Below are 13,457 nucleotides of genomic sequence, written 5' to 3' on the forward strand. Positions count from 1 at the left end.
AGTAATGAATACATTTTGCATTTGCTTGTTATTGTTCATCTTGGTTTAAAGTAAACCTCAGCAACCTGACATTGATGCCGAAAAGAAGAGTTCAGCATTTTTGATAAATAACTAATTGTTGTTCAATTCAGATGCATAAATATAGTTTAGCTGAAACAGTGGACATCCTTAAAGTACTCGGAAATAACACTGGACAACCAACTCACCTTTGATCAGCATACCACGGACATTAAAAAAAAAAAAAGTCAGGAAAGAGTGTGTCAGTCATCCCTAAACTCAAAGGACTATATGTTGCACCTCACCTTCTGTTACTACTCTACCAAAGCATTGCTCAACCCATCCTTCTGTACTGCTCTACATGTTTTTCCACTTGGCTCTGTCACGAACTGGACCAAATTCACAGGAATCACTTTTACAGCAGCTAAAATCCTCAGCCTACCCCCAACCAACCTCAGACTTAAGAGGTACAACATCTTGCAGGCAAACACAATAGACCAAGACATCATTCACCCACTGCACCAATACTTCAAACCGCGTTGGTCAGGCTGAAGATACGAGACAATACGATTTAAGAAGGCACGCCTCGGGAAAAGCCTGATCCCCTTCTGAACAAAAGGGCCCACTTACCCATCCGATCAGTCTGCTCCATTGTCCCACTGTCATGTATGTTTGTCATTTTGCCGTTTCTTTTTACTTTTTTTGTAATGTAATTGAATGTAATGCCTGTTGATTTCCGCCGGTACAGTCGGAGGAAATGAATTTCCCTTAAGAGAGAAATCTATCTATCTATCTATCTAAATCTCGTTTTTGGTTGCAGCGCACCATACAGCAAATTATAGTGGTCCAAAAAGACATACTGCCCATTTGACTTTTATATTAAGGCGGGGGCCTCAAAGTATCATCCTGACGGCTGCAATTTGGCCCAATGCTGTCAGTTCGAGACCCCTGAACTGAAGCTGAATGTCCTGAAATACGAATTAAAAAAATACCTTAAACATAACGCGTGATTTCAAACCTTTTCTATAGGAACGCTATTTTAAAATGAAACGGCCCTCCATAATAAAATTTGCGGGGTGTGTGATTGCCAATCACTGCCGTTCCCATCATGAACCCCCCCTCCTGCGGACCACCCGTCTGCACCTACCAATAACGTTAATAGCATCACCTGTGTTATGGCTAATTTTATTTACGTTACAAAAAAAAAAGAAAAGAAAACGAGCTGTCGCTGCTTCTTCCTAATGAGCCATGACACGAGTCCCCCCTCCCATGCTCTTGCGCTCTTTCACTCCCCCTCCTCCTCCATTCTGAGTGCCTTTATATTGGAGGCGCTGCTCCCCGTTTTCAAGGAGCATCACTCCCGCTGCATGGGGAGGCTCAACAAGATGACTTCTCCTTCGCTTTTTCTCCTACTTGGGTTGGCTTGTTTTGTAGGTGAGTTCAGCACCATGGAGAACGACTTATTGATACTAAAGTCTTAGTTTTGTTGTTTTTCTTAGTTTTTGATATAAAGTACCAAAAAAAGCATGATATTTATCTCCTGTGCAGGGAATCAAGCGCTTCCAGTGGGGAAAGCTGGCCGGAGGGAAGATGTGGTAAGTCGTAGCGATGAAAGTGTTTCGCAACCAGTGTGTGTCGTGCGATCTTGTTTGTTTGCGGCAAGAAATTGTTGAATATTGTCTACTCGGGAACAAATCTTATTGTTTTCTACTAATGAGCAGTTATGCTCCAGAGGTGGCAAGGGTAAATAATTTAAGGTTGACGGCAACGTTTGAGTTTTGATGCAAAAAAATACAATAAAATAAATCCTCTTTCACTGGCAGATACATTTTACCATTTTCAAAATAATATTAGAATATATATATATATATATATATATATATTATAGATTGGTATATGATTTATAAAAATGTTTTATTTTTCATTGCCTTTTTATTTCGTATTGTGTTGTTCATGTAAAACAAAAAAATCTTGTTTCATTTGCAGGTGATTTCACTTATTTTTTGAATAATTTCATTCAATTTATCCTATTCTTATAAATTATGAATGTATAAAAAATTCTTGAAAAATGTCTTATTTTCTTCGGGAAAAAAAAAATAATGCAGACAAAAACATGCCTAAATATCATACTTTATTTAAAATTCAGATTATATATTGTAAACCTGGGCTACTTTATGCTACTTTTGTTTGATGATGAGATGTGAAAAATCCAGTTTGACATATAAATATATTTCTTTTAATAAAATTCATAAAAATACTGCATACAAAAAAAAAATCTTAAAATATGGTCAGTTTTAATATGTTAATTTATTTGTGTTTATTTCATAGTGTCAACTATATATATATATATATATATATATATGTGTGTGTTTTAGGAGAAAATCTTGTTTTTGGTAACCTTTTAAATAAAATTTTGCGTGTATAGTTATTTATCAAATCATTTTTTTTTTATTAATGATTAATAGATTAATAGAGATGATGATTCTTTTCTTATTCTCCAAGAAGAACAAACCATACTATTCTTTCTCATTTTTATATGCATTTATTTTAGTTGTCACCTTAAAACTGATAATTTGAAGTTAAAATTTTAAACGGCAGCTAAGAATGAAATTATTTTAAAACATGCTTCAATAGGTTTTGCCTCTACATTTTTGGAAATAAGAAACTGTGCCTGGGCTCAAAAACGTTTGGAAAAACACTGGTTTATTATAAGCAAGTCGAGTCAAAAGTAATACTGCATTTTGCGTTCAGGACCTGATCGTAACATAGGAGCACAATCAGGAATTGCCTTATTGGAAAAATACTCCTATTGCCACCCACCCCATGTGAAGTAGAAAATGAAAGGAATTTATTACTCACCCTTTTTTTTTTCTTGAAGAGGCGCGCAAAGAAATGAGGTGAGCAGTGTTTTAGAAAGCAATGGAAGCATCACTGCAAGGAAATTGAGAAACTCTTGTTAAGGATATAATAAAACTTGAATATATTTAAACGACTTACCTGTAGATGATGGGTCGATGGGCAGTGGCTCTCCATAAAGCATAATTCGTTTCTCATAATTATTGTATTTATAGATGTCAAGAGTTCAATCTCCCTAACAATGAAGAAACTCATTTGCGTAGGGGTCTTGTAAAAATGTTTGATTGCCTTTACTTCCCCTGCAGCAATAACAATCTCTTCTTGCAGCAAATAAAACGCTTATGAGGAATTAGAATCATATTAAAAAGAAAAAAGACGGAGGGCTGAAATTACGGGGGGTTGTAGTAGACTTTGAAGCACAAATATAAGTTTAATATAAATTTGGACATTTTAAGTATGTATACTTTTACTTATTTTACCATATTTTTCAAAACATAATTTGACAATATATTCTGAGATTTTTAGTATTTTCAAGTCAGTCAACATGAACAGTTTTAAGTTAGCAGCTAATTTGACTTATTTTAATTATAATTTTAAATATACCTTTAAATATACAAATTTTCATACACATTTGTTTTATAGGAAACAGAGTGGCCAGAATTTTAAAGAATAAAATAGCCAAAATCAGTTAGTAGCGTTTCTTTCTCTAAAAAAATGTTTTTGTGTGTGTTCCAACTTTTTATTTTTCTAGTGAGATAAAATAATCTTAACTTATATTTCTTTAATTTATCAGATAACTGTGTGGAGTTTGCATGTTCTCCCCGTGCTTGCGTGAGTTTCCTCCAGGCACTACGGTTTCCTCCCACATTCCAAAAACATGCATGTCAGGTTAATTGGCTGGTTCAAATTGTCCCTAGGTGTGAATGAGCGAGCGAATTGTCTGTCCCTGAGTGCCCTGCCCACTGCCCGGAGACAGCTGAGATGGGCTCCAGCACCCCCGCGACCCTACTGAGGATAAGCGGTGCAGAGAATGGATGGATGGATATCCCTTTTAATTATTTTATTATTTTGTGGCAAGGATTTTTTTGAAATATTTCAAATTAGAGGAGAATTTTCTTTATATTTTTTTCTTCTTAAAAATAAAATTAAAAAATAAATTAAAAACTATTGGCGCTAAAACCAAACAAAATTCTGTGTTAATAGAAAAACTATTTAACATTATATATATATATATATATATATGTGTGTGTGTTTTTTTCTTTTTTGGTTGACTTTAAATTAATATATTAAACAAATTATCGTATTGAAAACCAAGTGAGGGTTCAAAAGAACAGCCGTTTTATCGGAAAAAAATGTCAACACCCTTTGTCATGTTCCGATTTCCTTTTGGCCAGACGTATCATTTTAAAGGAATGCTGATAAGCATGATGGTGCAAAAGTAGGTATTCAACAAGTTGCTTATTTTAAAATCAGGTGACACGATGTTTGGTGGAAGTTCTTTCCAAAGCGCTCTCGCAACCTGACACCCAACTGGACCAAGAGTGTAAAGAGATTATCCAAGCAGGTGTGTGTCACGTTCTAGATAGATCAATAAAAAATAAAAGGGCAAACTGTGCATGACCTATTTTGTGCTGTTCCAGGGATTAAACACGCTCCGCCGGACAAGAAGAGCATTGAGGCAAACAATGAAGATCAGGCGAAAGATCACATTCAAGATCCCGAGGCCAAAGACGTACAAGACATTCAAGAACTCCTACAAACTATCGAACCCAAACAAAACACGGTAAAGGAAGAAGACAATCAGGAATCTTGGAGTTTGGAGAAAAGACACCAAAATAATGGTGAAGATGAAAAACAGACTGAAAGGGAGAAGAGAAGCAGTTGGAGACCAGGAAGGTATCACCAGAAGCCTAAACGTGATGAGGAACCACTGGGAGGAGAGGAGGAGGACTATGACCGAAGCCAAGAGTCGTGGGGACTCGATGATGAGAGGGACAAGAGGGAATGGAGGGCTGGAAGATACCACCAAAGGAGACACAAGAAGGACGAAGAGCTACCAGAGGAACCAGATGAAGAGCGCAGTCAGGAATCTTGGGATTTGGTCACTGGGAAGGATAAGAAGGACTGGAGGCCTGGGAGATACCACCAAAGGAGACACGAGCGTGATGAGGAGCTGCCAGAAGAACCAGATTATGAACGCAGCCAAGAATCATGGGGGCTTGACGACGGGCGGGACAAAAGAGAATGGAGGTCCCGGAGACCTAACCAAAGGAAACAAAAAAGAGATGAGGAATTCTCAGAGTATCTGGATGGGGAACGTAGCCAGGAATCTTGGGATTTTGATGATGACAGACACAAGAGAGACTGGAAGTCCAGGAGACCCCACCAAAGGAGACAAAAGCGAGACGAAGAAATCTCAGAGGACCCAGATGAGGAACACAGTCAAGAATCTTGGGACTTTGACACTGGGAAGGAAAAGAGGGACTGGAGACCTAGTACATACCACCAGAGGAAACCAAAGCGAGACGAGGAATTTTCAGATGATCGGGATGAGGAACGTAGCCAGGAATCTTGGGATTTTGATGATGACAGACACAAGAGAGACTGGAAGTCCAGGAGACCCCACCAAAGGAGACAAAAGCGAGACGAAGAAATCTCAGAGGACCCAGATGAGGAACACAGTCAAGAATCTTGGGACTTTGACACAGACAGATACAAGAGAGACTGGCGACCTGGGAGATACCACCAAAGGAGACACAAGCGTGATGAGGAACTGTCAGAGGATCCGGATGAGGAACGGAGCCAGGAGTCTTGGGATATTGACACTGATAGATACAAGAGAGACTGGAGACCGGGAAGACATCACCAAAGGAGACACAAACGTGATGAAGAACTGTCAGAGGATCCAGATGAGGAACGTAGCCAGGAGTACTGGGATTTTGACACCAACAGATACAAGCGAAACTGGAGACCAGGAAGGTACCACCAGAGGAGACACAAGCGAGATGAGGAACCAGATGAGGAACGTAGCCAAGAATACTGGGATTTTGACACAGACATATACAAGAGGGAATGGAGGCCAGGAAGATACTACCAGAGGCCACACAAACGGAACGAGGCACTGCTCGAGGAACCCGATGAGGAACGTAGCCAAGAATACTGGGACTTCGACAGGGACAAGAAGGCCTGGAAGCCTTGGAGATACTACCAAAGAAAGCCTAAGCGAGAGGAGGAGGAGTCAGATGGAGAACGTAGTCAAGAGTACTGGAATTTTGACAAGAGACATGACGGAGACAGCGAAAGGCCATCACATTTGTCCCACTACAAGAAGACATATAATCATGGCGGGGAGTTGTCTGCAGATGAAGTGCTCAAAGGCGATTCCAAAATACCCGACGAAACAGCTGAAGCTTTGAGGTATTCAAGTCTCCGACCAGAGCACTACACCAAGATTTCCTTATCCTGGACTGTCCTAACTGAGCTCTTTTGCAGGAACCTGGCTGAGAAACGAAACCCGTGGATCTACAGAGGCTTTTACCATCCTGCCTGGTACAAAAGGAATCCAGAAGACCATACTGACCCGGACAAGGTAGTCCGATCGAAATGTCAAACTTACGGACTTGAATTTGGTTCTGAATTTTGAATTGTGCAGATGGACGTGGCAGCCCAGCTGTTGCGTTACAAAATCAACCAGCTCGCCCGCCAGGAGGCGACGGAGGCCGCAATGCAACCGAGGGCGCTCAAGCAGCACGAGGTTTGCTAGACTACCTTTCTTGACAAATACCAAATCCCTCATTAAATGACCGGGTTAATTTCAAGCCTTGTTTCTGTGCACACTTTAAACCAGGGGTCTCAAACCCTCAGCCCACAGACCATTTGCAGGACGATAGTTTGGCGCCCCAGCCGTGACAAGAAAGCTTAATGTTAGTGTTAGTTTGGTACGGTTGCTCCCTCTGTGCGAAAGACAGGGCTAGAAATTCCTATGTTAATATTTAAAATTGACGTACGTGATTTGCTAGCTCCTCCCTTGACCGACGGCAGTGCATACACATCAGACTAGGAGTTTTGACAAATTAGCTGTTTCGATTAATTAGCCGCTTAATATTTTGGCTATGTCATCACAAAACACAGCGATACCTATGTACTCAAATGAGTCTGTATTTGAACATCTGAAGGGAAAACGTGAATAAAATGTCTGTGATTTAGTGCGTTTTATTGCCTTTTTTGCTGATAATCGGTCCCAGGAAAGTTAGTTGGTGATCAGCGAACAAGAACAATCAAGTTGTAAAACGAAAAGACTGCAAAATACTAAATTGTGAAGGATGCCATCAAAGCGCTGCCTAAAGGTACAGTAAATTTAACATGGTTTTATACAATCTTTAATGTTTAACATCTAAATATTGTCGATGAGGTGGGCACTTTATTCATTTTTGTGGTATTTTGGAATGCATAGGAATAGATTCAAATAAATACCATTACTTCATATTAGAGAAAATGTTCAAATATTCAGATGATGATGATAAAAGTTTTGGATAATGGTCAAGAACAGAGGTGTCACTGTAGAATTAGGTTTTTCCACTCACTTCAGCTTCTTAAAGGGACATTGTGTATTATTTGACCATTAGATGTCACTGTATTATGTCATGCAAACGAAAACAAGTGCTAAAAGGCGCAAGAGAGAATACTAACTACAGAGACTAAAAGTGACACCGCCGCACCATTTTTCTTATTCTTCTAAAGGTTTTTGTTTTGGGGCACCCATAGCAGCAAGATGGCCGACAATGATGTCAGCTCCCTCTAGGTGATATTCGTTATGTCAAGTAAATGATAATACATTTCTTAACCTACAAGTATTTTAATAAATTCCCGCTTATATGATAGTTCATGTGTATTAGCTTACCATTTCAATCAACTGTTTTTTACCGCTATGTGGCAATAAATATTACACACTATCTCTTAAGTCTTTTTGAGCTTTTCTGATGGAAAACACTATGTGGCCCAACCTCAAAAGAACCCGAGCTGCGGCTAACCCCCAATACGTTCACTTTATGACCCTAGCTTCTTATGAAACAAAAATATAAATCAGTGGTTGTTTCTTCAAGCAACATGTTAGGCTGGAAAATCAGAAATATTTGAATAGGTGACACTCTAATTCAGTGGTTCTCACATGGTCTGACTCGAGGACCCACCATTCCATCCTAATGACAAACTGTGACCCAAATGAGTAAAATTCCAATAGTCAAATTGATAAAATAGAATAGCATTGTGCAGTTTTAAATCAAAAAGACTTTAGGTACCGTGTATACTCACATATGAGTCTACATCAGTGCTCGCTCTAAGCTGCACGCGTGCGCAATTGCGCACTGCTCGCAGATTCTCAGCGCACAAAAAAATCTAGCCAGCGCACAAAAATGAGGGCTCAAAATTACTAATTAAGAAGCGACTCAAGTCAAAGTTAAAGTGCATGAAGGTAAAAATACACGGGTTCCCCTGACGTTGTGTCCTAAATGCGGTATTTTGAAGTCGAACGAAGTTGAGTAAAGTTAGTAGAGTATGTCGAGACCCGGCTTCTTCGGCTCGGCTCACTAAAAAGAACCGGCTCTTTCGGGTCCTAAACGGCTCTTCAGGTTGTTTTTGCTTCTTTAATCCCAACATGACCAAATATTGAGTAAAATTATGCACAAAATGACATAAAAGAAGGGGGGAATAGAACAAAAAAGAAAAAAATACCAAAATAAAGTAGTGAAAAGCTGAGAAAAAAGAAACAAAGAGAAAAAAAGAAGGAAACATTTAGAAAAAGCCAGAAAAAAAAGAAAAGAAAGAAAAGTAGGAAAAAAGTAAACAGAGAACAAAAAGAAAAAAGTAACGGCTCGGAAAAAATAAACACAATGAGATTTTTTTTAAAGGAATTAAAAAAAAAGTAGAAAAAAACATGGAAAAAATAAGAAAACGTTTGTGTTGCATTCAAATAATTTCCAATGATATCAAGTGAATCTTGTTGCCAACATTGTACTTCCAATAACAAATGTGATTAAGTACAGTTCTGTATCTTGCAACCGACTAAAAAAGCCCCCCAAAATGTTAATATTATGCGACAAAATATATCAGGAAATAAAAAGAAATGGATATCTTGTGAAAGAATCGTAAGAACAAACCACGTTTGTAGGCCGTACAACCTTTGCAATAGTACATGAGTCAATTCATTCAAAAGAGAAAAATAATTTTGCATTGCCGGAAACTCGGCAAAATGTAACTTGATGTCAAGTTTTGGACATGTTTGATAATTATCTTGCCACACTTGGGATTATGGTTGCTCACTGTTGTTTCAAGCGTTGCTCACCGACTTTGTGTGAACGCTCAGACCCGTAAGGAAAATTACAGGGAACATTGGTCTACATCACAAATGATTGATTTCGTTTTACTTGAAAAGGGACAAGTATGCTCCATAAACTCATGTAACATACTATAACATTTTGGTCAAAGCTAATTTTAAATGTCTGTCCCAAGAAGAGCTTTTACAGAAAAAACATACGTAAAATACATAATATTAGAAAACAGCACAATTGCAGAGGCTACATGTGCATGTTTAAAAGGACTCAGTTTGACTGTTCCTTTAATTTAGTGGGTAAACAGTTCGAGGCTTCAGTGCCTTGTACAGTAAAAACTGATAAGTCCAAAAGTAGCTTTCCGCCTCGGGACTTGACAGTTTCGGTGACCCACTTCTTTAAAATAGCCACATACTAAAAGAAGTTCCTACCCACAATTACAATTACTTAATTGTGTCAATACTAAAGATCAATACACTGGTTTAAAAAAAGCTAGAGATATAACAGTTTTAAACCATTTACATTTGGTAAACACTTGTACAATGTTTTTGTATATTACAATCAATTCCATCTTACCCAATCGTTGTCACTGTTTTCCTTCCTCTTATCGCTTATTTTCTCTGGACCCATTACCTTTGGGCAGAAATAGGAGGAAAAAATCCAATAAAATGAGATGTGTTCCCAAACACAATTGGGATCAAGCAGGGGATTATCGCCATTTACTGTGTAATTGACCCTCTGATTTTTCATCCTAGCACTAGTGTATATATGTGTGTCTGATTATTTGAGAACAGTGCTTTTGTTTGAGGTTCTATTACTCAATATGGCCAAACCAAACCAAACCCTAGCTGCAGCAACCCAATACAGTTTATAACAGGGGTGTCAAACAAATTTTAACTCGGGGGCCACACTATAGAAGAAACATTCTGTCGGGGGCCGGACTAGTAGATTAAAGAGAAAGAAAAAGAGAGATAAAGAAATAAGAGAAAGAGGGAGGGAAAAGGAGAGAGGGCAGGAAAAAGAAAGAGAGAGCGTGAGAAACAAAAGAGATAAAAAGAGAAGTCGTGAGAGAGGGGGAAAGGATGGGAGAGAAAGAAAGAAATCCAAAGAGAAATAGAAAGACAGAAGGAGAGAAAAGAGAAAAGAAAGCGTGGAGGGTATGAAGAGAGAAAGAGAAAAGGAAAAAAGTTAGAGCAAAAGAAGTTAAAAAAGACAGAGAGAAAGAGACAAAAAGCAACAAAGGAAGAGAAAAAGAGAGACACAGAGAGTGAAAGAGACAGATAGTGGGAGAAAAGAGGTGGAAGAGAGAGAGAGAGAGAGAGAGAGAAATAAATACAGTACATAAGTACAGTGTCTTTGTCCGAGGCACCTTTCTTTGGCAACATCAAGTTGACATATTTCAACCTGCAGCTTGTTTTTCTATTGCGCTTCTCTGAGTGTTGTCTCGCGGGCCGGATTCAATCCCTTAGCGGGCCCGATCTGGCCCGCGGGCCGCCTGTTTGACACCTGCGGTTTGTAACCTATACTTCTCACGAAACAAAAATATCAATCGGTGGTCGTTGTTCAAACATTCTAGGCTAGAAAATCATCATAAATATTTGAATAACGTGACGCTCTAAACTATGTTCCCACTCGTGCTCGCTGACCCGGGAAATCCGCGCAGCACATCCAGTCTCTCCTCCGCAAACTGGCTGGGGGGGGAGACAGGCTAGCTCATTATGGAAATGTCCATTCCGCGCGGACATGTTGAGCGCACATCAAGTACGAAGGACAATTGTAATATTCCGCAGCAGAACTTTGGCACCATTGCACTGCCTGATTTTTTTTATATACAAGGCCTGAAGGCTTTAGCTGTATCTACCGCAGATTTTTCAAAGCCAAGTTTACCGCATCGTAATCCTTATGTCTCAGATTAAAGGGCAAGCAGTGGCTTCTGTGCGAAGCTAAACAAACATTTGAAACAGGAAACAGCTTGTACAAGCAAATGGCTAGCTAAGTGCAGTTTATTTATATGCTGACTTTTTGGGTTCGGTCTTGGGTAAATAGTCACAACTTTTACAATTTAGCTTGTAGAATAATCGCTAATTTAGCCCCAGAGCTAGTGTCACATGTGGTGGCAACATGTTCAGTCCAAATCTGTTAAAAAAAAAAATGCTACAGGCAGCGGCAACATTAAATTTGATAGACCATTATAAGTAAAACGAGAAAAAAAATCATTATAAAAATATATATCTAATACAATTTTAATAAGCACATATATTTAAAACGGTCTAAACAAAAAAAAAGCAATTTATGAAAATCTTTGCTTAGGGTACGGTTTTAAAATAATGGCATGGTTCTAAAAAAATTCACCACTTTTTAATCATAACACTCAGAAATTTCAGCTCCATTGTGTTTCTTTTTGTTAATTTCTTAATTATCTTAAAATAAATAACTTTCCAAATTGGTCCTTTTTTATATGGCAGAGAAGCAGGAGCTCTAGCACCACGTAGTGCCAATTTGTGCACTATGAGGGTCAATTTCCAGCAATCAAGCCAGTTTTGGTCAAGCTATCTGATCACATTTTTCCGAACAATTTTTTTCAAACTTTTTTTTTTGCAGAAGGTGCGTTAAAAAAAACATGAAAACAAAGAAAAGACTTCTGTACAAGGGCTAATGGTGCAAGTCTCAGGTCATCTTGGACGTCAGTAAACTGTTTAGAAATGAGATAAAAACAAAAAGGGCACTTTTTTGATAAGGCGAAAGAGTAGGAGCTCTTGCACCACTTAGTGTCAATCGGTGCATACTGCCAATCAGGGTCAATTTCCAGTGATCCAACAGTGTCTGACTTTATCTCAAGCTATGGTGCGACTTGCTATAGCTGCAGTAACCGATATGCTTCCAACCGTCTTTTTGCAAGAAAATTTGCTGGGGAAAAAAGAAAAGTAGAAATTCTGCACAAAAGCTTATGGTGTAAGATTCAGACATTATTGTCATCAGTAAAATATTTGTTCATTATTATAAAGCCATTTCCAAAATTGCACTTTTTTAACAGGGCAGAGAAGGAGGAGCTCCGGCACCACTTAGTCAATTTGTACATGCTATTGATCAGGGGCAATTTCAAACAATTTTTAATCAGACTTTCTGATCTCATTCTCTAGTGCGATTACATATGTGAAAAATGCATAAATGCAATAGCTAATCTGCTTCAATTCGTCTTTATTTTAGGAGAAAGCGCTAGAAAACCTGGCAGCAATCGACGGGGAGATGAAGAAAATAGCTGCCAACTTGCATGAGAAAGAATAAGAAGCTATGTACCGTTTACACAGGGATTACAAAAATAATTTGTCATTTGTCACGTCTGCCAAGTACATAAAACTCCCAACAGGAGCCTTGCTAAAAAAACAAACAAAAAAAAAACGGGTAACCTTGTCATTATCGTATTTGTGCTATTTCGATGTGACATCCGTGCACGGGAATGTTTTTGATGTTTATAATTAGAACTCGTCCGAAACTGTCTGACGTCATTGTCTTTGCAAGTGTTTGTGCTCCATTAAAGCTATTGTGGGAACAAGCATCCTCTTTACAGTGTCGTATTTCAATATTTGTACAATCAAAATTGATAATAGTAACCAGAATATTTGGCCCATCAAATAGGATAAATAATTATGATATAATCATCACGGCGGCGCAGTGGTTATCGTGTGTGCGGCACACTTCTGAGGTCATGGGTTTAAATCCAGCTACCAACCTTCCTGTGCGGAGTTTGCATGTTCTCCCCGTGCTTGCGTAGGTTTCCTCCCACATTCCAAAAAAACATGCATGTCAGGTTAATTGGCCGGTCCAAATTGTCCCTAGGTGTGGATGAGCGAGCAAATTGTCTGTCCCTGTGTGCCCTGCGACTGGCTGGCAACCAGTTCAGGGTATCCCCTGCCCACTGCCCGGAGATAGCTGGGATGGGCTCCAGCACCCCCGCCACCCTACTGAGGATAAGAGGCGCAGCTAATGGATGGATGGATGGGTTATCTAAGGTTTCTGTAATTCCAAAATGTCTCTTGAATATCAAACTTCTGCAATTACTCTCGACCATAACAGTGAGGCACTCTGAAGCAGTCTTTATACAGTTTAACATGGGCTAACTGAGTAAAATGGTGGCGGATAATTAACGTCCCAAAAAAAGACGAGGCATGCGAGCCTGAGCCAGATGCATCCAGCAAGATATTTAAACTTGTTTCTTTCTCATACAACGACAAAATGAATCTGTGATAAACAAAATTGAGTAAACGAAAAGATGTTAAA

At 38.9% G+C, this 13,457-nt stretch overlaps 1 protein-coding gene across 1 annotated transcript; it reads left to right on the forward strand.

Moving 5' to 3' along the window:
• Window positions 1-1,347: 1,347 nt before the first annotated feature.
• On the forward strand, window positions 1,348-12,733 carry chgb (chromogranin B). Its single transcript, XM_088325420.1, has 7 exons — window positions 1,348-1,431; window positions 1,546-1,592; window positions 4,327-4,417; window positions 4,494-6,270; window positions 6,346-6,442; window positions 6,506-6,607; window positions 12,387-12,733. Exons 1-7 carry the CDS (start codon window positions 1,365-1,367, stop codon window positions 12,462-12,464), a joined length of 2,259 nt encoding a protein of 752 aa, XP_088181546.1. The 5' UTR covers window positions 1,348-1,364; the 3' UTR covers window positions 12,465-12,733.
• The last annotated feature ends 724 nt before the right edge of the window (window positions 12,734-13,457 follow it).

Source organism: Urocampus carinirostris, chromosome 20 (assembly GCF_059441175.1).
Source record: "Urocampus carinirostris isolate Australia breed hairy pipefish chromosome 20, RoL_Ucar_1.0, whole genome shotgun sequence".
Taxonomy (NCBI): domain Eukaryota; kingdom Metazoa; phylum Chordata; class Actinopteri; order Syngnathiformes; family Syngnathidae; genus Urocampus; species Urocampus carinirostris.

Coding starts and splice junctions, on each gene's coding strand:
- chgb (XM_088325420.1), top strand. CDS start 1,365: ATGGGGAGGCTCAACAAGATGACTTCTCCTTCGCTTTTTCTCCTACTT. Junction 1,432..1,545: donor TGGGTTGGCTTGTTTTGTAG/GTGAGTTCAGCA, acceptor TCTCCTGTGCAG/GGAATCAAGCGCTTCCAGTG. Junction 6,271..6,345: donor GAAACAGCTGAAGCTTTGAG/GTATTCAAGTCT, acceptor GCTCTTTTGCAG/GAACCTGGCTGAGAAACGAA.